The sequence below is a fragment of the Juglans regia genome, chromosome 7 (assembly GCF_001411555.2).
Source record: "Juglans regia cultivar Chandler chromosome 7, Walnut 2.0, whole genome shotgun sequence".
Classification (NCBI taxonomy): domain Eukaryota; kingdom Viridiplantae; phylum Streptophyta; class Magnoliopsida; order Fagales; family Juglandaceae; genus Juglans; species Juglans regia.
Genome location: NC_049907.1, coordinates 8,396,153 through 8,418,467, shown reverse-complemented (window position 1 = coordinate 8,418,467; position 22,315 = coordinate 8,396,153). Strand labels below are relative to the sequence as shown.

General features: G+C 34.3%; 1 protein-coding gene across 1 annotated transcript; it reads left to right on the top strand.

The window, feature by feature from the left end:
* The first annotated feature begins 6,739 nt into the window (after window positions 1-6,739).
* LOC109003530 (probable serine/threonine-protein kinase At1g01540) lies at window positions 6,740-9,766 on the top strand. The gene is made up of 7 exons (XM_018981697.2): window positions 6,740-7,539; window positions 8,100-8,204; window positions 8,298-8,420; window positions 8,508-8,678; window positions 8,795-8,924; window positions 9,016-9,225; window positions 9,334-9,766. Exons 1-7 carry the CDS (start codon window positions 6,980-6,982, stop codon window positions 9,493-9,495), a joined length of 1,461 nt encoding a protein of 486 aa, XP_018837242.1. The 5' UTR covers window positions 6,740-6,979; the 3' UTR covers window positions 9,496-9,766.
* Window positions 9,767-22,315: the final 12,549 nt, after the last annotated feature.

Genomic DNA, 22,315 nt, shown 5'->3' with positions numbered 1-22,315 from the left:
GCTAGAAAGTGATGCATGTTTGCTAGAACCCCAAAAAAGTTGTAAGAATAAAGAGTTGTGATCTTCTGATTAGGTCTATTAAGGCCTCATTTGTTTTTGTAGATGAGATGAGATTAGTTGAGATAAAAGTTGAAAGTTGAATAAAATATTGTTAGAATATATATTTTTAATATTATTTTTGTTTTGGGATTTGAAGAAGTTGAATGGTTTATTATATTTTGTATGAAAATTTGAAAAAATTATAATGATGAGATGAGATGAGATGAAAAGTTGTGGAAGTGAACGGGTGCTAATAATCTCAATCCACAAGCAAGCCATTCCTTTGTCCGAACTCCCTATAATATGGTTGACAAAGAATAAAGAAGAGAATTATTAAGATATTGTCATGCTGCTTGATGAGGTAGATATCTTGATATGCATGTTATCTCTATTATAAAATGATTGGCTTTACTACATGTCACATCCTGATATTCTGAAATCATTAGAGTATTATACCTTATTATATTACAAATGGTATTTTTCATTAAGATAATTATTAGTAATAATTCATTCCAGATTGGTTGCCCAAACCTCCAAGAAAGCCTAATTGTGATAAAACAAAACAACAAAAATCTTCTTCAAATCCCCATAATTATAATGGTATCCACCCATTTTTTGGTAAGCTTTACACCGTTGGTGTTACTTTCTTCAGCCAAAAGCCTCATGCTGCCTTGCCTTGTCGACACTCTCTGATATTCTGAAACACGACTGTGATGTTTGGATGTTAAGAGTTGAAAGTTTTTTATGAATTTTGTAGGAATCAAGTTGAGCTAAAAGTTTATAAGTTTTTGTCGAAATTGTGTCTCTCACCTTAAAAATATGTTTAAATAATATATCTTTAATGAAGATGTCAAAGTTTTATATATATGTTTTTAAAAATAGTTGATGTGCTTTTATATTAAAATAATATATTTTTAATGAAGAAGTGAAAATGTTGAAAGCAGGAAATAAAAAACTAAAAACTACTCTATTATAGATAAGATAAATTTTTTTCATCAGTTTCTATACATTATCTTATACCTTCACATTTTATAAAAAATATTCTCACACCTTATAAAAAAATTATAGATATAAAATGTAAAAATAAATAATTACTCATGCATAGTATTCATCAAAAGACAATATGCTCACATGTCAAGCATGCTCTTGGTTATTTGCACTGCACTTGCAATTGACAAAGTCGATTATACTATCATCACTTAGGTCCTCGTGATCGCCAAAGTCCATACAAGTGGGGCCTACCCACAAGCAAGCATATGTGACAAATGACAATCACATCTCTTTTTGGAACCATCCCAGAAATTTCACTCGAAGTATACTATTAACCATATAAAGAATCTATTGTATTGCATTGTCCAACTAATTGTCTATCATTAAATGATCCATTTTTTCTTTAATTAGAAGTGCATTAATATTAAATTATAGATACAAGAGGAAGAGGAGATGGTGGTACAAAAGCTCCACATTACATTGATTGCGGTGCTTGGAGGGATAGAGATCAAATAAAAAGAAAATGCCAAAAGAACCATAGTTTCATGCCCATGTTCCTTGGCTTATCCAAGCAGAGGAGTTTACTTCGATCTAACAAGTAGAGCAAATGGTTCACACGAATGATTAATATATAGAAAAATATATATATTTTTATAAAATATGTATAAAATCGAAGGCAAATCGGAGCGGAGTCAGAGTCAGAGTCATTCGGAGCAAAGCCGGAGTCGGTTCGTCAATGACTCTGACTCTGACTCCGATTTCCAATAGGGAAAAAAATTCCGACTTCGACAAGTCGAAGTCCGAGCTGACTTGGAGTGGAGTCGGATTTGGAGTCGAATTGTCGGATTTTTGCTCAGCCCTATCTCATCTCATCATTACAACTTTATCAAATTCTTACATAAAATATATTAAACAATTCAATTTTTTCAAATTCTAAAATAATAATAATATTAAAAAATAATATTCTAACAATATATATATATTTTTAACTTTAACTTTTTATCTAGAATCATCTTATTTCATCTTTAAATCCAAACCAGTCCTAAATTTAGATGGTCATCTTTTGATTGTACGAAACATTATTCCCATTATCCCATCAATCTCATGAAAGTGGGTTCGTTCCATCTTGATTCGTTGTTGAACCTTGGGCATTAACTTTGTGATTGATTATTTTTTAAGGGAAACAGTTTTCATGAGCTTTTCTTTCACGTTACCTTAGTGCTCATTTAAGGCTTTTTTTTTTTTTAAATAAATAAATAAATAAAACTTAACACTTTTTTCCTCAAGAGTCAAGATCACTCACTGTACGAGCTATTAGCTAGATAGAAGATTTATCCTTTTCTTTTCTACCAAACAAAGCACTGCAAGTTTGACAAATAATCTCAACACTCATGTGAAGGTGTTAGAATATATAAATGGTTGATATTTCATTGATAAAACAATGTTGAGAACTATTATTCTATTCTACCCTAGCTCACAACTTGTAACATACAGTAAATTAAAAGGTCATCTCGAAATTGTTGGTATGTGAAGATACGTTGTTTGGTGCTCCGTTTTATTTTTTCACGGAGGCTGAATTAAGAGAGGTCTTATGTGAATTGCTATTAGACCAAGATGTAATTTGCGAGTGTTGCATAGTTAAACAGACAACACCCACCTATATCATGTCGAGGGTTGCCACGAATTCCTCGAGAACTAGATAACACCCTCATACATTATCTTGGAGCCTCAACCACAAAGAGATAAATTCTAGGGAATCAAACAACACTTCTGCACAAAGAAATCTAATCAGGCTAAGGCAAAACCCATGGCAACTTGATTAGTGTCCTCATATTGCAAATAAGTGACAATGATTCAACAACTTGGTTAAGCATTGTCTTAACCAAGTTTGGTAAGAGACCCATTTAAAGCTTCCTAAATCCAAAGCATAACTAATAAGAGCCCAACCATGTCATTATACAAGAGCCTACAAAAGCAAGAGACAACATTCAGAGCAAATATTTGAGAAGATACCCTAAAATTAGTAAAAAAGAGATGCAACTGAGAAGGTTGTAATCCTTCATGCAAATATGGATCATTTCATGCAAAGAGTGTAAATCAATTGAATTGTTGCAGTCTGAGAGCTTGGGTCAATCATGGGTCTCGGCAAGTTTGGAATAGGGAAGAGGCACCATGAGTCTATCAACCATATTATTTATTGATTAATCACGCCAATGGTGCTATCAACCATTAAATTCCTTTGGAATGTGCTCTAAATCTAGGTACGTAGTCACCTTACATGTTTGCATAAATGGGATAGGAAAGAGTGGTAAGTGGGATTTCCCTTTTTAGATTGAATCTTGTTTCATCCATAAACATATCTAACACCAACTCCATCTAAGACCACTCCATCCATTTGATCTACTAGGAGTTTACAACTTTACCCCTTCCCACTTACCTGTTTGATTGTCAATACTTTTTTTTTAGTTTCGGACCAGGTATCCAGGTATACCCAGTCTGAAACCCAGATTTCAAACTCTGGTTGGGTTCCAAACTAGGTTATGACCCGGGCCAGAACCCAGATGTATCCAAATTTTTACAACCCAAAAATCTGGATTCCGAGCTTTACCTGGGTAGTTTATTTATTTATTTTATACAAAAGCTATATTATTAAATTTTTTTAAGAAAAGGATAATGCTGAAAAGCATTTTTTTTTTTTAATCTAGAAGCCTATATTCTATTACAATTTTTTCAAGAAAAATTTTTGAAAAACATATATTTTATATATAAAACAACTAATTATCTTTTTAATTAAATGCATCTAAAATAAATAAATTCAATATTTATCATATAAAATGCATGCAACATATAATGCAACTTACTACTACATATTACATTATTTGATATTTTATACATTATATCATAAAACACAAAATTACAAGCCATGATTGATCATCATCAGTTTAATCAGGAAGAGCTTCTGGAATACTTGGTGCCATATCTCCTTCACTTCTCCCCTTGCACGTCGAGCTTCTATTACAATTCCAAAACATGTCGAGCTTCTAGAAACCAGAGGCATGGCATGCCACGACATCCCCTTGCACATTAATATATATATATATATATATATAAAGTAAAAGACATGAAAATCAGTTAAATAAATAGCTTGTAACCCCACAATATCCCACAAACTCCATCTCAGTCCACTTTGAAAAGACTCCCAGAGAGAAAAAACAAAGCAAAAGGCTTAAGCAATATGAAATCTTTTGCCTTCTTGTGTTTATCTTTGAGAGGAAAAAAAAAACACAAACAAAAATATGCTATCTCATAGTCAGATTTGTTGTTGACTTGTTTATGACTTCATGTTAGAGAAAAAAATATATAGTCCAAAATTACTCATAATATTCCACAATATTAGTGTGTGTGCAGAAAATTAGGGATGATGTATAATTAATGCTTCTAGAATGTAGCTAGCAATCAACTAATTAATGACTCGTGGAGGGATAGAACCAAACAGACCCCTGTTTGTAGCAAATCAATCAGCCTAGACATGCATGCATACCTCAAAAATCACCTGCTCAATGAATGGTGACATTTAATTGGGAGCTTCATGAAAACCAACTGGTTTTCAATTAGTAGAAGTGATATTGATTTTAGGCATGTTAGCAATTATTTTTAAATTAGCAATAACACCAGAGTTACACTATCACTTTTTTTTTTTTTTTTTTGGGATAAGTAATTGAAGATTTTCAATATAAGCTAACTTGAGGATAGAATAAGATCATATTGGAAGAAGTATGTTAAGCACTGGTCCTTATTACATATAGAGTTTGATAGTAGCATTGATGGTAGCACTCCATGAATATCATAACAAATTAACCCAAATAACAAGAAGGCAAGAAAATCAAGTATGAGAAGCCCCAACACAAGACACTCATCACCGTTCTTTCTTGCTATGCTTAGTTGGCAAAGGGAACACATTAGATATACATTGTCTACTAATATCCTTATATATCTATCTACAAGCATAGTTGTCTACTTAATCTCAAATGATTTGTTTTATTTACATAAAGACTACCATTTTATCAAATATACAATGTTTCTAATGGCAATCCCCAACCAGAAGTGTGGGCAAACCTAGCATAAGATCCAAATATCAATCTAACACTTGTAAATTCAAAAAACAAAACAAGCACCCATGTAAAGGATATACTTTATTCAACTAGAAAAATGCTAGCATCGAAAACCCTAAAAAAAATCCATATTATTATGTTCTTAAACTATGTTTTTTTTTGTTTGAAAAGCAGATCTCCACGAAATAATGCAAGAAACTGATTTTCTAAGAATATCAAAGTCATATACCAGGTCTCCACGAGTCAAAAAACAACCCACAATAAAAAAAAATATATCTAGATATCAAAGCACATCAAGAATTCTAAGATCTACAAATAAATAAAAAATATAATGCAAATTATGGAATCAGATCAAAAAGTAGACCTAGAACAAAAAAACAAAAACAACTCAAATCCAAGTCTTAGATCTAAGAGTAGATCTAAAAGTATTAGGGTTTCGGCACTCGGCAAAGGAAGGCTACGGTTTCGTCAAAAACAATCCAAAACTCAAACCCATGACAGAAAATACTGAAATTTTTCTCACTTGGTCGCGGAATGGGACCTTGACGACGTGAGAGTGTGTGTGTCTGTGTGTGAGAGAGAGAGAGAGAGAGAGAGAGAGAGAGAGAGAGAGAGAGCGAGAGATGGAGACGATGGAGCAACATAGGTGATGAAGGTAGAGGAGGCTAGGGTTTTGGCGTGAGAGTGAGAGTGAGAGTGAGAGAGGACATCGGTGCAAGTTGTAGAGAGAGAGACACTGAGAGAGAAATCTGAAGGAGTGATTCGTTTTGATACAGAGGTTTTAAAAAAAATCCAAGTACCGGGTTTTAAACCCAGAATCAATCCAATTCGGTACTCAAACTAGATGAAATTGGTTTTAGTCATGCGGGTATTAGCCCGGATATGTTCTCGGCCGGAACCCAGTTATCTGGGTTTCGGACCGGACCGGACCGGGTCAGGTCGAGAAAAAATTCGATCCGGATGAACAGTACTACTTTTTGTCATTGAGCAACAATAATTGTCTGCACTACAAAGAGCAAAAGTCTAGGACCAAAGAAAGGGGAGAGAGAGAGAGAGAGAGAGAGAGTCACAAGTAATTCAATACAATCACTACAACCATAGAGAGAGAAATCACTAGAAATACTAGAAGTTCTTCCTCAACACTTAAAAAAGAGAACCCATAACCCATTCACTCATCTTCCACAAAGAGGGAAAAGGGGAATGATAAAGTCAGAGAGCACCTAAACCCAAAAGAATACTCACAAGTTCACAATAGCAGCTTCTCTTTTAAATAAACGCACCACTGCACATGATGGAAGAAGATAAAATATTTTAAAATAACCCAATGGTTAAGAAAATCTCTCCTTGGGAACATTTAAAAATTATTCCTTTATTTTCTTATAAGAATCGTTTATTTTCTTATTGACTGAACCTTGAAGATATTTTCTTAGCTAATAAATTATCCAAAAGCTATAAAGTAGATAACATGATCTATACACAATTTTTATTTATATTAAAAAAAAATATGTATATATATTTATAAATAAAAATGAGAGTGCGACACAAATTAAAGTAACAGAAATAAACTTTATATAAATATATATAAGTGCAGAATCTTTACAGCTGCCACAGAGGCAAACAGACACTTCATTTATACACACTGTACTCAACAAGTAACCAAGTTCACAACACCACACAACATTTCTAATATCGTTTCCAAATCTTCAACTATCTTTCTCTGGCCTGTGTTCACCGGAAACCCCATTTTCCTGGCTTTTCCGGCGAATCCCATGATACCTATACTTTAATCCTTGTCCCTCACCCTCTCTCTGATATCACTCAAACAGAGAGAAAAAACAATGTCTGTTTACGACGCGGCATTCGTGAACACGGAGCTGTCAAAGCCGACCTCAATCTTTGGGCTCCGACTCTGGGTCGTCATCGGCATATTCGTGGGTTCTCTCATCGTGATCGCCCTCTTCCTCCTCTCCCTCTGCATCACCTCACGCCGCCACCGCCACCCCAAACACGCGAAACCCAGCACCGCTGCGAACGTCACCACGCCTCCCATTTCCAAAGAAATCCAGGAAATCGTGCCCCACCCTGCTCCGCCGGCAGAGATCCAAATCGAGATCGGGAAGCTAGAGCACCGGGTGGTGGTGGTGTCAGATCGGTACTCTAGCGGAGAGAGCAAGGGGACTTCTACGGTCGAAACGGGGTCGTTCGGGAGCGGGAGCATGGTGGGTCCGGAGGTGTCTCACCTGGGGTGGGGAAGGTGGTACACTCTCAGAGAGCTGGAGGCCGCCACCGATGGGTTGTGTGAGGAGAATGTGATCGGCGAAGGTGGCTACGGGATTGTCTACCGTGGGGTCTTGCCTGATGGCACTAAAGTCGCCGTAAAAAACCTCTTGAATAACAAGTACTCTACTTACCATCTTATGTCACTAATTTTTATTTGTGAGGTGCAGTTTAGTGGGATGTTAATCTGGGTCTCATATATTTCTCTGAAAACGTTTAATTGCTAAGGAAATAGAGTAATTGTGTTATGAACCCAAAATTGGATTCGTGTGTATTTAATCTTATTTTCTTCTCTTGCCTTCTCTCGTTAACCAAACCAGGTTCTTTTCTTTTTCTGTTGGTTGAGGTTATGTGCCTGTCCATTGTTTTCTTTTCTTCTGATTTATTATTCTTTCTTTTGTACAATATTCTTGTCTTGAGTGCGTGAAAATGAGAATCTGCTGTAAAGTAACATGCTTTCAATAAAAGAAAAAAGAAAGTGCCATTTTCTTTTTTAGTCCCTTATGCACCTGATCGAGCATGATTAAATGGTGTTTTAATGAGTTAAATTGTACTTTTTGTCCTCTTTTCCCCTTCATTTAACTGTATCATGAATGGCTGCTATACGGATCTTTTCTATGTTCCTTGCCTTTTTAACATGTATGTCTGGTTAATTATCTCAATAAGCTGACTGATAAGCAGGGGTCAAGCTGAGAGGGAATTTAAAGTGGAGGTGGAAGTAATTGGACGGGTACGGCACAAGAATCTTGTCAGGTTGCTTGGATACTGTGTTGAGGGTGCATACAGGTATCAATAGTCATCTTCTTGTTTGAGCCTGAGGTTTTAATTTCTGTGGAGTGTCTAGATATGTAATGATATGGAAGCTGTTTTGTTTCTTAGGATGCTTGTGTATGAGTATGTTGACAATGGAAATCTGGATCAATGGCTTCATGGTGATGTTGGGGATGTTAGCCCTCTAACATGGGATATCCGCATGAACATCATACTGGGAACAGCAAAAGGGTATTATTATGATGGTATAGTTTGACATTAGTTTGTTTATATCTGATGCGTGCAATTGAGCTCAATTGGTGACCTTTACTCTTGCAGATTGGCCTATCTTCACGAAGGTCTTGAACCAAAGGTTGTCCATCGAGATGTGAAATCTAGTAACATACTAGTCGATCGCCAATGGAATCCTAAGGTATCTGATTTTGGGCTTGCTAAGCTCCTGTGTTCTGAGAGGAGTTACGTGACAACTCGTGTGATGGGAACATTTGGGTCAGTTCATTGCCTTGTTTTCGTTAAAAGCAACCTTAATATAATGTTGTGCATTGAGAAAATTATTTGTATGCTTCTTTAAGTTGGAAAGATGACTCATCTGGTTGTCTCTCTAGGTATGTTGCGCCTGAGTATGCTTGCACTGGAATGCTGAATGAGAAAAGTGATGTGTACAGCTTTGGAATACTTATCATGGAGTTAATTTCGGGGAGGAGCCCCGTTGATTACAGTCGACCAAAAGGAGAGGTTAAACTTGAATTGTAATTTGTTTATTTCTTTGGATCCCTCTTCTATAAAATTCCTTTTGCTAACTATAGTAAGTACTAAAGAATTGCAGGTGAATTTGGTAGAGTGGTTGAAAACCATGGTTGGAAACCGGAAATCTGAAGAAGTTGTTGATCCCAAGCTGCCCGAGATGCCTGCTTCAAAGGCACTTAAACGTGTTCTGCTGGTTGCTCTTCGATGTGTTGATCCTGATGCAACAAAGCGGCCAAAAATGGGACATGTGATTCACATGCTTGATGCCGATGACTTACTATTCCGTGATGTATGCACCATATTAGTATTTTTCTCCTTTTTCTTTCCCAAGTTTTCTTGAGGATTTTCTATAACCTATCTAATTCCTAATTCCATCCATTATATGATTAATATGAAGGAACGCCGGACTGGGAGAGATTCTTCCCGCTCACATCATGATTATCAACCAGAAGAAAAGTCTGTTTCAAAATTAGGCGATAGAGAATTGGGTAAAGGGACCTCTGATACAAGTGAAGGTGATAGTGCTAGGATACATCATCAGCCAACAAGATGGAGATGACACCATTCAAGGGTTGTGACTAACGCTCAAGTTTATCCTTAGTTTTTAAGCTTATTTTTCTCTAGATATCGATTCCCCACTTTTCTGATTGTGCCTTTAATTCCAAGAACAATAATATGCATATATATTTGATATTTGGTTACATTTTTTATCCTGCCCTTTCTCAAATCGGGATTCATTTGTATAATTCAAAGCATTCATTCATCATTCCTATAGGAATTTCGATTCATCGATATGTTCTCTGTAATAGAAAATGATACGGTTGGCATTACATCAAATGTGTCTTCTTTAATATTTTGTTTTGTTTTGGCACCGGCCACCGGGTATCCTAGAACAAAGTCTCAACCAGAGTTCGGTATTCACATTGCATCTCTATCTCGATCTTTCTGGATTAACTGTCGTGTTCTAATTCCATCAAGAGACCAACTACTTGGCAATTCCTGGGTTTCCACGTTACCATCAACGCCAGCCGCCCCATACCGGATGGTTATGGGGTGGTGGACCACACACCAGCTGCTTTGATGGAAACATTCGAATTATTAGATCACATCGATGCCAACATCAAAACCAGATGGTTTTGTGGAATGGACCCAACAACCAGCTAATTCAGTTGAATGGTTTGCGGCTTCTTATCCATGTGGTTTTTCTTGCCCTGGTACGACCTGCACAGCTTGCATGCCAAAGATCTAGACTGGAACTGGGGTCATGATTTTGATTTTAGCATCACTGCCAGAACATGTTGTTGCCCTATTATTTCATAGAAAATGCTAGTTTGCTCCCTCACTTTGACTACTTGTATATTTATTTATTTATTTTTATTTTTATTTAATAATTAAGAAAGTAATTTTTAGTGTATTAGTGTTTTTATTTTAAATATTTAAATATGTTAAAAAGAATATGAAAAGAAAAATTAGAAAAAAAAATAAAAACACATATTTGTACTAGGCGGCACGCCCAGCAGTCAAAGCTGGGAGGCAGCTTAGCACAACTCTTATTTCATATCCAGCTCTCAATGGACTCGGTTGTCCATCCTATATATTGTGTACAGCCAGTGTTTTCGACTACTTAAAAACACGCATTCTTTTCCTATCCCCCATCTCATTATAATTTATCATGCTTGTGGAGCATGGCTTGCGTTCTTTCCTATGGAAGGGGTCCTGATTTCAGTCTAATTGGGAGGTCCAAAATCAAGGCGAACTAAGTATATATTAAAGATATGAGAAGTTTAGCAAAGCAGTAGTACTGATGCTTAAATAGATATGGCATTCTCTTTATAGTACTAATGACTGCCATGCATTAATCCATCTGGGAACCCAAATGTCCGAGTGAGTGACTGTTAATGTAAAAATTTGATAGTTAGGATTAGATAACTAGGATCTATTTGAATTATTAGATGAGTGTAATTTTTCTTTATGTTTATCTATGAATATTTAAATTCAAAGATAAATAGTTTAATAGATAAAGGTTTATCTTTATCTTTATCTATAAATATTTGAATTTTAAGATAAGTGGTTAAATAGATAAATGTTTAAAAGATTTTTTATCAAGATTGAATGTTCGAAAAGATAGGAGATATCAAGTGATCTGGATAGAAGATTCAAAAAGAAGATATCAAGTAGAAAGAATTTCGAACTATCAAGAAGTTATCCAGAATAGAAGCTGAACAGAAATCAGTTACTGTAGATAAAAGTTATCGTGACATGTCAGGAATCCGTCAGGAGACGTCTTCACGATAGATTCTATCCGTCAGCAAAATCCTACTGAAACTGGAACACTTTTCAGATAGTTTATTTAAATGATTCTACTGGTTAAGATTTTTAAAAATTCAGATCTTTATATTTTCTAAAGCACTTTCCAGTGCATATTTTAGTGAGAAAATAAGAATTTTCTAGTGTTTTATCTTTCTTTTTTTTTAATGCGTGCATACTCCATGTTGGAGAATTGATTGGTCGAGTTTTAGCCACTGGAGTTCCAGGAGAAAAGCCAATGTTTGAAGATCGTCAGAGGTTCTGGCTGCTACTGCGGTAGAAGACAAATGGGTTATTTATCTGGTCAAGTAAGAGTGTCAATTAATAAAGGTTTTTTAATTGAGTTTTACTTGTAATTGATTTTTCAAATAATAAAATTGATTTTTCTGGATTTGGCTGCCCCGTAGGATTTTACCTTTAAAGAGTTCTTTAAAGAATTTCCTTTCGATACCAATCTTGGTGTTACGCACTTTGTTTATTTTATGTATTTGATTGTTTATCAAATTAATTGCATGCTTGATGGCTAACCAATTTGTTGAGTGAATTGGTAGATATTCCCGCTGCGTTACAAGGGTATTTGGGTAATTTCAATGATTATATATTCATGCATGGATATGGTTGATTGGTACAGACTCAAAATTTGGTCTATCAGGTATTCATAGGTACTGGCTGTACACATGAAAGGATAGACTCTTGGCATGTGCATGCATTCCTTGTCTTGTTCTTCTGATCTTGCTCATACACTGCAAAATTCCTTGTCTCTATATATGCTTAGGGATCAGATGCTATATATTAATTGATTTTGAATGCATTTATACCAAAGGTAAGTCTCTCCATTGCACCATCTAGTGCCTTACTTTCGGTACTTTGCGTTGGTTGGGGGCCGGTGATCTTTAGTAGGGGTGTCAGTTAAGCTTATCGTGTCAAAATCTCAAACCCTAACACGACCCATTTATATAACGGGTTGTGTCGTATCAACCCGTTTTGACCCGTTTATGTAAATGAATTGAATAGACCCGAAATTAACCCGTTTAACTTTGTTAAGTTTAGCATAATTTTATATAAATGTTAAAATCAAAATATCTATAAAAAATATAAAACTAACTACAAGTTCAAAATTATAAACTAAACAATAAAAATATAGAAATTAAAGCTCCAACAATTTTATTTTTAAGTATAAATGTATAATTGTAACTTTAACTTTCTTAACGGGTCAAAACGGGTTGATCCGTTATCAACCTGTTAAGCAATCATGTCTTAACGGGTCAACCCGTTAAGGCTAAACCCTAACTCACTTTTATCTTGTCGTGTTCGTGTTAGGATAACAGGTCGTGTCACATATTGTCATCCCTAATCTTTAGGCCTAGGATGGGGGAGAGAAAGGTGGTGGCGTGGATTGAGATGCATATTCTTATTAAAAATGAACACTGGACTTGGTGTAAGTGCTAAGATGATCAAGATCGAGAAGATGCATTGGAATATATATATATATATATATATATATATATATATATATGTGTGTGTGTGTGTGTGTTTGAGTGGCCTTACTGAGAATGATGAGATCATACACACATAATATTCATTCCTACTGCCATGGATTCTTTATTTTTCTTGAGAGAAAAAGCTGGGAGAGAATTCTCGTTCTGTGACGACGCTTATAAAGTGCATGTTTAGGATTATTATGGAAAATATAGTTTATAATTTTAGAGTTTACAACTTATAACTTAAATAATAAGTTCTATTATTAAAAAGTTATTTATTGTTTGGTAACCATATGTTTAAAGCATTTTCAAATATGTTACATTTGTTCGAAAAAAAATTAAAAAAAATGATTTCTAAGGTAGATATTACAAGAAATATGACTTTTTGCGCCCAAAATGTTTCCGTCGACACTAAAATTGACGCTAAAAAATCATTGGATTGTTTGAAGATTATGATTATATTCTTAAAAGTTTGAAAGTTATAATTATCTTAAAGTTGTATGGGTGTTTTCGCTCATTGACAGTCTTTTTAAAATTGGAACTACATTCTGTATTATTAAGAAAAACACGTTTGACGTACATTTTAACTTATTTGAGATTAAAAAGTATTTTATTATGTAACACTCAAACAACCTAATTTTTCCATTAAAGAGACTTTAATGTTATTTAAACATTTTTTAAGACTCTAATGAAACTCCAAACATGCTCAAAATCTTCGATGCATAAGCTAGAACTCAATAAGCAAGAAGATCAGTGACATCACTGCCTTTGAGGCCATTGAAAAGGTAAGGTTACATTGCATTGGTAGATCAATTCACTTATAAGATTTTATTTTTTAGCAAAAGCTTGTAGGCGAAAGGGAGCTTGTGGGAATGTATTATTGATGCAAACCCAAATTGATATGGGGTATCTAGGTTCAAATTCTACGTTGATTGCATTGAAGTACTACTTTAAGAAGATGAATTTGTATAAATATGGAAAGAAAAGCTTAATATATTCACTGGACTAAGCATAATATTAGTTATTTTTCATCAAATCATATATTTATGCTCATTTTTGCCATATTAGTAAATATTTGGTTTCAAGTTTTGGAAGTAATTCTGATTTTGATTTTGGCCAAATTTTTGGTAGGATTCTTATTTATTTATGTATTTATTTCTCATACAATAATTTAAATTTTTTCAATTTTGTAAAAACCATCATTATTTCAAATTTTGCAGCTATTTAAGTTCGATTTGTGGGATTCATAAAATAATTTTAAATTTAACTATTAATCAATATTATTTAGAGTTGTTTTCTCTGTATTTTGAGTAAATCTTTTGTCTTCTTTGTGTTGATCATCTGTTAGAACTAGCTGTGAAAATTAATTTCTATTATGTCCGGCATCAATTATGTAGCCCCAAGCTTCAGCAACATTAATGATAGAATTAATTAAATTCTATCACATTTAGAATTCTTTGAATTGAAAAAGTTTCAAGTTGTAATCAAGAACGCTAGTGATTTAAGCCAAGAGGCCATGGTGATTAGGGGTGTAACCGGTCCGGTCCGGTCCGGTTTTGGATAAAATCTAGGACCGAATCAGTATGTACCGGTTTTGTATTTTTCAAAACCGATTACGCACCGGTTACCCTCCTAAACCGGTACTTCCGGTTTTACCGGTTTCCAGTTCGGTCCGGTCCGGTTTTTCAGTTTTTTTAAAATGTAAATTTCACAATTTGTCATTAAAAATTTGTTTATAAAAAAAAAATTGATTTAAAAAAAAACTGTTTTATACTTTTATTAATATATTAGACTATATAATAGTATTAATATTAGACTATTGGTATAGTTATAAGTTATATATTAGTATTAGTTATAAACTTTTAGTAATTTAGTATTAACATTTTATGTAATAATTTATAAATTATAATAAGAAATTATTTCATATATGAATATATATGTTATATATAAAATTTCATATAAAAATTTATAATTATACATTATATATAAAACTTATATATATTAATATTTAATATATATAAAATATTTTGTATAAAACTTATATATAAAAATATTATTTTTTATTTTTTTTAATCAACCGGCCCGGTCCGGTCCAAAAAATTCCGGAACCGGAACCGGCCGGTTTTTACGTTTTAAAAACCGGTTCCGGACCGGACCAGTTCAAAACTGGTAAAATCGGTCCGGTTCGGTCTGGTCCGGTCCGGTTTTCCAGTTTTTCGGTTTGAATTTACATCCCTAATGGTGATGGCGTGGCGGTACATTGATGCCTTTGGGAAAACTAGTGCACCAATCAAGATTAGGATGATCTGATACCTTTATCTACGAGTCTGTCATTACCTCAAGTGTAGGAATTGTTTGGGAAACCATGTCAATTAGGACAGTTTTGTTCATGAAATCCCTAGTCCTCGCGAGAGAAAAGTATCCTGCCATTTTTTTTTCGGTTCGGCTAATCATCAACACAGAGCCAAGGACCAAGAAAAAGAATTTGAAATTATATATATCATAGTTACTGTAACGCTGGGACTTTAGAAAATAATTTTAGAAAATGAGACGAGAACTACTGACCTTTTTAAAACTTTTTTCCTTCCCTTTCCAAGATATAAAAGATTCTAAGTTTAAAACTACAATCTACTCTATAAATCTAAGAGAGAGTTTTGCAGTAAAAATCGTTAAATTAAATTAAAATTCATTTTTACAGAAAAATTGACTTTCCTACATTACGTAAAAACCTGCCTAGGCTTTTGTCACACTTCCCTTGAGCCATATCTGTCCTCGTGCTTCTTCCTCGTTTTGTTCCTGAAAGGGGGAGGGACACATAAAAATTAAAGTGAGTCGAATAATCAGTCAGTATTATTTCATACTGTAAAAATATACCAACATAGGTTTTCATTCATGCATTCATCATTCTTCTACATACTTTACATAAAACATTCATTTCATTTGAAAACATTATAATGTGAGGTTTTTCTTTAAAAATGTTTTCCTTTCTCATAAAACATTCCCCACACCTTATACATATTTCATAAAGAGCTAAATGATTTCACAACATTCAATTTAATTGTTATCACTTTTCTTCTGGTCAATACACACTGTTACGCCCTGTGTATTGGGGTTAACAATCTTTTGGACCTAGATTCCCGCCATGGCAATAGGTTGGGAATCTCTTTCAGTTAGAGGGTAGCACTGGGTGCACTACTAGTACTACTTAATCATCATTGCAATCTGCCCAATCCTTTGGTACCATAATTCATTTATCAGTCATGACTGTTACGTATTTTCATTCATTAAAATATTTATTCATATCATTTCCTTTCTTTCATTCGATCCTTTCAGTCATTTCCTTTTCATTCTTTTCAATCATCAGTCCATTTATTTCATAAACATTATTTAAAAGTATAAGCGTAAACATAATTTCATAGCATCATTTAAAACTCATTTCTTAGCCTCATTTAAATACACTTTCATCGCATCATTTAAATATAATTTAAAAGCATCAAGCATAAATCTCAACATTTCATTTCATGAAAATAAGGATAATAGCTACTACATATAACATCTATTCACATGCGAACAACTATTACTTTGAGTGCATAAATATGAGCTGCCAACGAAGGCTTTTACATACATATACCTTTTAAACCTTAATACTTAGTATACTTTTATAAAACGTCATTTTATTTCATTTCATAAAACATCATAAAGAAAAACATTCCGTTTTCATTTTCATATCACTAGAAAACTCTAAAAGAGTATGTAAATAATACTTACCTAGATTCCATGCTATTCTCATTTCACGCAGTTTATTCATGTGAGTGTCAGATGACAACCTACATGCATACATAACCTTAACATCATTTCATTTTCAAGTACATAAGTAACTAAACTTAGAAAATACATAAACTTCTCTCCACTTGCACTTCCTTCGCTCAAACATACTCTTTCAAACATACTCTTCTATTCAAATCTATCTTCTATGCTTTCCTTTATCACTTTTCCAAATTCTCAAACCCATAACTTGGGACCCACTTGAGATCACCTTTCCAACATATAGTATTCTACTTCAAGTTCTTATTGTTTAAAGTAAACCTCCATTATTCACTTTAAATGTTAAGATACACAATCACTTTCATCATATTCTTCCTATCAAACCATCCATCCTAATGCATAACTTAAACCAACTAGGTTATACATCTCTTCCTCTATCATGCATAATCTAACTAACACTTCATCATAATCTAACCCAAGCATAATACACAACTTAGAGCCAACTCTGAGGCCTGAACATCATGTACTCATGCTTAGGACAGATTATCTATTACATATAATAAATTTGTCCGGCACATATGTCCAACCAATTTACACATGTACCCTAGCCATTTTATCACTAAATATCAACATATAATCCACTAAAATACCTATATGTGTAAACAAGCTTCATACACCCGATACTAACATTCAACTCAAACCCATACAATCATCACGCTTCACAATCTTTTCCAAGCTTCACAATCCCAACACTTCACTTGACATCATGCCACTTCACAGACTATACAACTATCCCTACACTTTATACAATTCCCAACCACTTCCAAATTGCACCGTGATCCCATCACTTCATATGGCACCTGGCCACAGCACAACTACTTAATCACCCCATTCTTCTCACAGCATAACTCTACATTTAACCCCTGTCACTTCATAGCACACTGTCATAACACCAACTACGTCACACATGCACAACAAACTCGTAATTTCAAACTACTCAGTCACATGACAAACTACTCCACAACATTGTTCGCAGTAATCTCAACACTTCACATCACCCACAGAACACTCCATAACTATGCAACTATCCCAACACTTCGTAACACACCACCACATCACAACTACACTACAACCACAGTCCACACTTCATAACACTATAAAACTTCACAAACATAATAAATTATCAAGGGAAAGGAATAGAAATTATACCATCCGTCAGGGCTAACTCGTTGCATCGCTTAATGCCCAGCAGGGTCTCGTGGCGTCAAAAGCTGTTGGTTTGAGTGGTGACTGCCCCTTGGTGATCATTGTCGTGACCTAAAACAGGAGCTGATTTTGAGCGGTTTGAGCTAGGGTTTGGCAAATATGGGTGGGTTACCATGGTTGTTGGACTGCTGTGGGAGGATTTGGGATGGTGCTATAGGGATATGGAGGTGGTGGCAAGGGCCACAAGGTGGTTGAGCAGTGGTGGACGTGGGTGGTGCAACAAGGTTGTGGCTAGGGCTGTAAATATAAACCGCAAAACCAACCAGAACCGGCATAGACCGGTTGGTTCGGTCCGATTTTGGACCAGTTCAGTTCGGGACCTGTTCCTCCATTTTAAAAATCGATCATAACTGGTCCAGTCTCGGTTTTATATTTTCTAGGACCGGACTTGACCGGTTCACATATTTATATATTTTTAATTAATTTTTAATATTATATATAATATTTATAAATTATAATTATATATGAAATAATGTTATATTATAATTTATAACATAAAATTTTAATCTTGATTTTAAACATCAACATTTATTTGATCATATGTTTTAAATATAAAATATATTAATTACATTTTATAGCTTAATAAATTTACAACATATTCCTTTTGATAAATATATTAGTAATACTAATATACATTAGTATATTTATTACTATATTATCACTAACCTATAGTAATAGTACTATATCAATAGTATTACTATATATTAATAGTATTAGTGTATTACTAATATTTTTATATATTAAAAAAAAAAAACCGGACAGAATCAGAAATACCAGTTTAGGAGGATAACCGGTGAGGTATCGGTTCTTCAAAATGAAAAACCGGTGTATACTTATTCTGTCTCAAAATTTGTTCAAAATTGGACCAAACCGAATCGATTACACCTTTAGTCGTGGTTGACTAGATCGTGAGGGAGAGGGGGGCAGAGGAGTTGGACAGAGGTAGGGTAAACAACTGTGGCATGGGGTGGCTGGTGATGGTGGCTATGGCCGTGGCTGGAGGCGGCGCACGACGGCCCAGGGATGGCACGGTTGAGGCCATGGTGGAGAGAGAAACAAAAGAGAGGGAGAGAGGCGTGGATTTGAGAGGGGAAAGGGGCTAGATGTGGGATGGCATCACGGCGGCTCAAGGTGGCGCTAGGAGGTCGCGGCGATGCTGGGAGGATGGGTTGAGCTCATGGGTTACAGAACATAGTAAGAGAGAGAGAAAGAGAGATGAAAGGCTCTAGGCTAGGCATGGAGGAGCAGGGGGCTCCAACGGAGGGGTTGGCAGCCTCAGCGAGGTGCGGTGGCAATCACGGCAGCTTCAGGCGGTGGCGATGATAAGGAAACCTAAGAGAGAGAGGTGAGGCACGGGGCTGATTCGGGGAGGAAGAGAGATCCGTGGTGGGGGAGGGGATTGGAGGTAGAGGAAGGTCACCGGTGAGGTGGTGTCGTTGGCGTGCGGCGGTGACAAGGGGCTGGCCGCGGTGGGGTGTGAAGGAGAAGGGAGAGAGAAGGGGGACGACTGGAGGGGAGGAGAGAGGGAAGAAAGAAAAGTGAGGGGGATTAGGGTTTTTTAGGAATTTAATCACAACCCTTCATCTAGGGGTCCCTAATCTAGATCCGACGGTGGAGATTTAAACACTTAAAAATAACTAACTAAGTAATAGGAAGAGAAATAGAAATACAATGGGGATAAATAAAACTCAAACTCTGTTTTATTAAAATTAATAATCTTCATCATAAAATAAAATGATGAGTTTTATAAATATTTCTAAGAGAAATAAATCTATCTAGATAATAGAGTTTTTAACATAACATGAAATAATGAACATTTAATAATACTCTTAAAGAACTAAAATCCTTTAAATAAAATTATTTGCTAAAACTATATTATTATTTTTGGAGCAATATAGTTTTAGCAAATAATATACACCACACTACCATCACACTTTCATCCTACTAAGTAGTATGTGACACATTTATTACCATTAGATGATAAAGAAACATGTAATAAATGATCATTTATTGATAATAAATGTGTCACATCTTACTTAGTGAGATGAAAGTGAGATGATAGTATGAGGTATAGAATTTTCCTTATTTTCGTGACTCCAAAAATATAAAAATGCTTACTTTAAAATTTGGTTTGGTTTAATAATACTAAAAATATCCTATTTAAAATAAATTTTAGACATTTAAAATATTTTGAAGACTTTAAAATACTGAACTCCATTTAAAAATCATCTACTAATTTGTCTGGTCACCAACAACAGCGTGGAGGCGGAGCAGTGAGGGGAAGAAGAAATGATTCGGGAAGAAGAACGAAGGGGATTTAGGGTTCCCATGGTCTGGGCTCGTGGGCCTTTGGGCGAGGCCTCAGGCCTTTATCAATAAAGTCAATAAAATGCAGTAGTTACTCTGAGTTAGGTTGGGTATGGGCTTAGCCCATTGTTTTATTGTTAGCCCTTTTTAAAAGTGTCAGAGCCTGCTTGTGTGTCTGTCATTTCATTTGTTATTGTTCACTGTAGCTTTTATCTTTAGGCCTAGTTTGTTTTTTGAGATAAGATAAGATGTATTAAAATGAAAGTTAAATAAAATATTATTATAATATATTATTTTAATATTATTTTTATTTTAGAATTTGAAAAAATTGAATTAAAATTTTAAAAAGTTGAATTGTTTATTATATTTTATGTGAAAATTTAAGAAAATTGTAATGATTATATGAAATGAGATAAAATGAGATGAGTTGAGATGAAGTGTAAAAAAAAACAAGGCCTTACTCTACGAGTTAGTTACAATTCTGGGAGCATAAAGCTTCCTGTGAGTGAGATGATTCCCTTTATCAAAACTTCCAGTACAACAATATTTTTCTTTCTTTCTTGATCTAGAGGCTCTCATCCTTGAAGTGAGTTATCTTTCTTTAAATTTCCAGCAGGTGTATAACATAATTTTAAAATACAATTTTAAGATTTAAAATGTAAAGACGAGATTCGTGATCAATCGAGCGGTTGGTCACAGTTACTCACTCATTTTTTAAGAAGAAATATCTATTTAAACTTTTATCCAAATATGAGGGTCTTATGCTGTTCAAAATAGAATGAATTTTGCAACATTTATAGCTCGTTTAATGCAGGCCAAAATTATTGATATGGGCGCACTTCATACGTCTCACTTTAACTTGAGAATTGAGGATACCTTTAAAATTAGAGAAATGATACTTGTAATTATCATTGCGTAAGTACAGTGCAGTCAGTTTAAAAAAAGTGAATAAATATAGAATCTATATGAAAATAAATTAATTTTTTAATAGTAGACTCTACTCTTTTTTAAAAGTGACTGTATAGTATTTACGTATTCCACGACTGTATATAATATTATTTTTAAAACTATAGTGCTCTTTGGTTGGCTTTGCAGACGATGTTGCCCATGCTTGAAGACGAGAGCATGCATCAAAATATCCCCAAAGATCTTTTGGTGAATGTATGCATCATGACTGAGATGTAGAGCTGCAAAGATATTTTTCTCTCTAGCCGTACAAGTAATGTCTACTTATAATATATGCATGCTTCTCATCATCATCAACATGTTAAATAAAAAGTAGAGTTTATGATCTTATTAAAAGAAAAATAAGTTCTAAGGATTGTCCAATTTCCCTTTCTTGTCCTTTGAGGTCATTAATGAAGCCGGCCTTTTTGTTCACGTTCTTTGCGTCAGCTGACAAAAGCTTCATGGACTCTCTCTCTAATGCCTCCATGCATTATAAAATCTAGACCTGAGTATTTAATTTTGCAAAATTATTACCTAAACTTTAAAAGATTTGCAAGATACCTTTTTCAATTTTCTTTCAAAAAACTAATTAATGATCTGTCACATGTCAGTCTTTGATTCATTAACACATGAGATTAATATCCGCATAAGCTAATCGAACACTGACAAGTGGCATCAGAATGTCACAGGATTGGAAATTTATCGATTCAAACCAAAAGAATCGATCGGATTGGACCAATAGATAGTCATATTGGTCAGTCGCGGGGTGTTTTTTTTAATCATGTATAAAATATTAAAGAGATCACTTAATTTTAATTTTACTAATTTAATTAATTTTTTTGTCAAAAGAAAAAAAGAAAAAATAGGAAAAAAATGTTCATGAACCGACCAAACCGATAGCTAACGGTCCGGTCCAGCAAAAATGATAGACCAAATTTTTTTCTTTCCGTGAACCCCTCGTACCGAATCAGTTACACACCCTTAGAGTATGTTCATTGGCTTGACTAAAATCAAACTTTAACCAAATTTAACTAACAAGACACTTAAAACACCCCACATTAAATTAGGCATGTCTATATAAATTTAGACATTAACTACAGTAACTCATCAAATATGTGGGTGTTTAGTAACTTAGCCAAATACTATAATATTCATTTCTCACTCCTCTCACCAAATATGTAGGTATTTCTTGTAATTAAGAAATTTGGTTTGATTTATTATTATTAAATATAAAATATGATAAAAAAAATAAAAAATTAGTTAATATTAGTTAGAATATTAATTATTAATTTAATTAGAATATAT

What these genes read in the sequence shown, in the direction of transcription:
- LOC109003530 (XM_018981697.2), top strand. Translation starts at nt 6,980, where the DNA reads ATGTCTGTTTACGACGCGGCATTCGTGAACACGGAGCTGTCAAAGCCG. An exon ending in TGTGTTGAGGGTGCATACAG is followed by an intron (nt 8,205 to 8,297) that starts GTATCAATAGTC and finishes TTTGTTTCTTAG; the next exon opens with GATGCTTGTGTATGAGTATG. An exon ending in ACAGTCGACCAAAAGGAGAG is followed by an intron (nt 8,925 to 9,015) that starts GTTAAACTTGAA and finishes AAAGAATTGCAG; the next exon opens with GTGAATTTGGTAGAGTGGTT.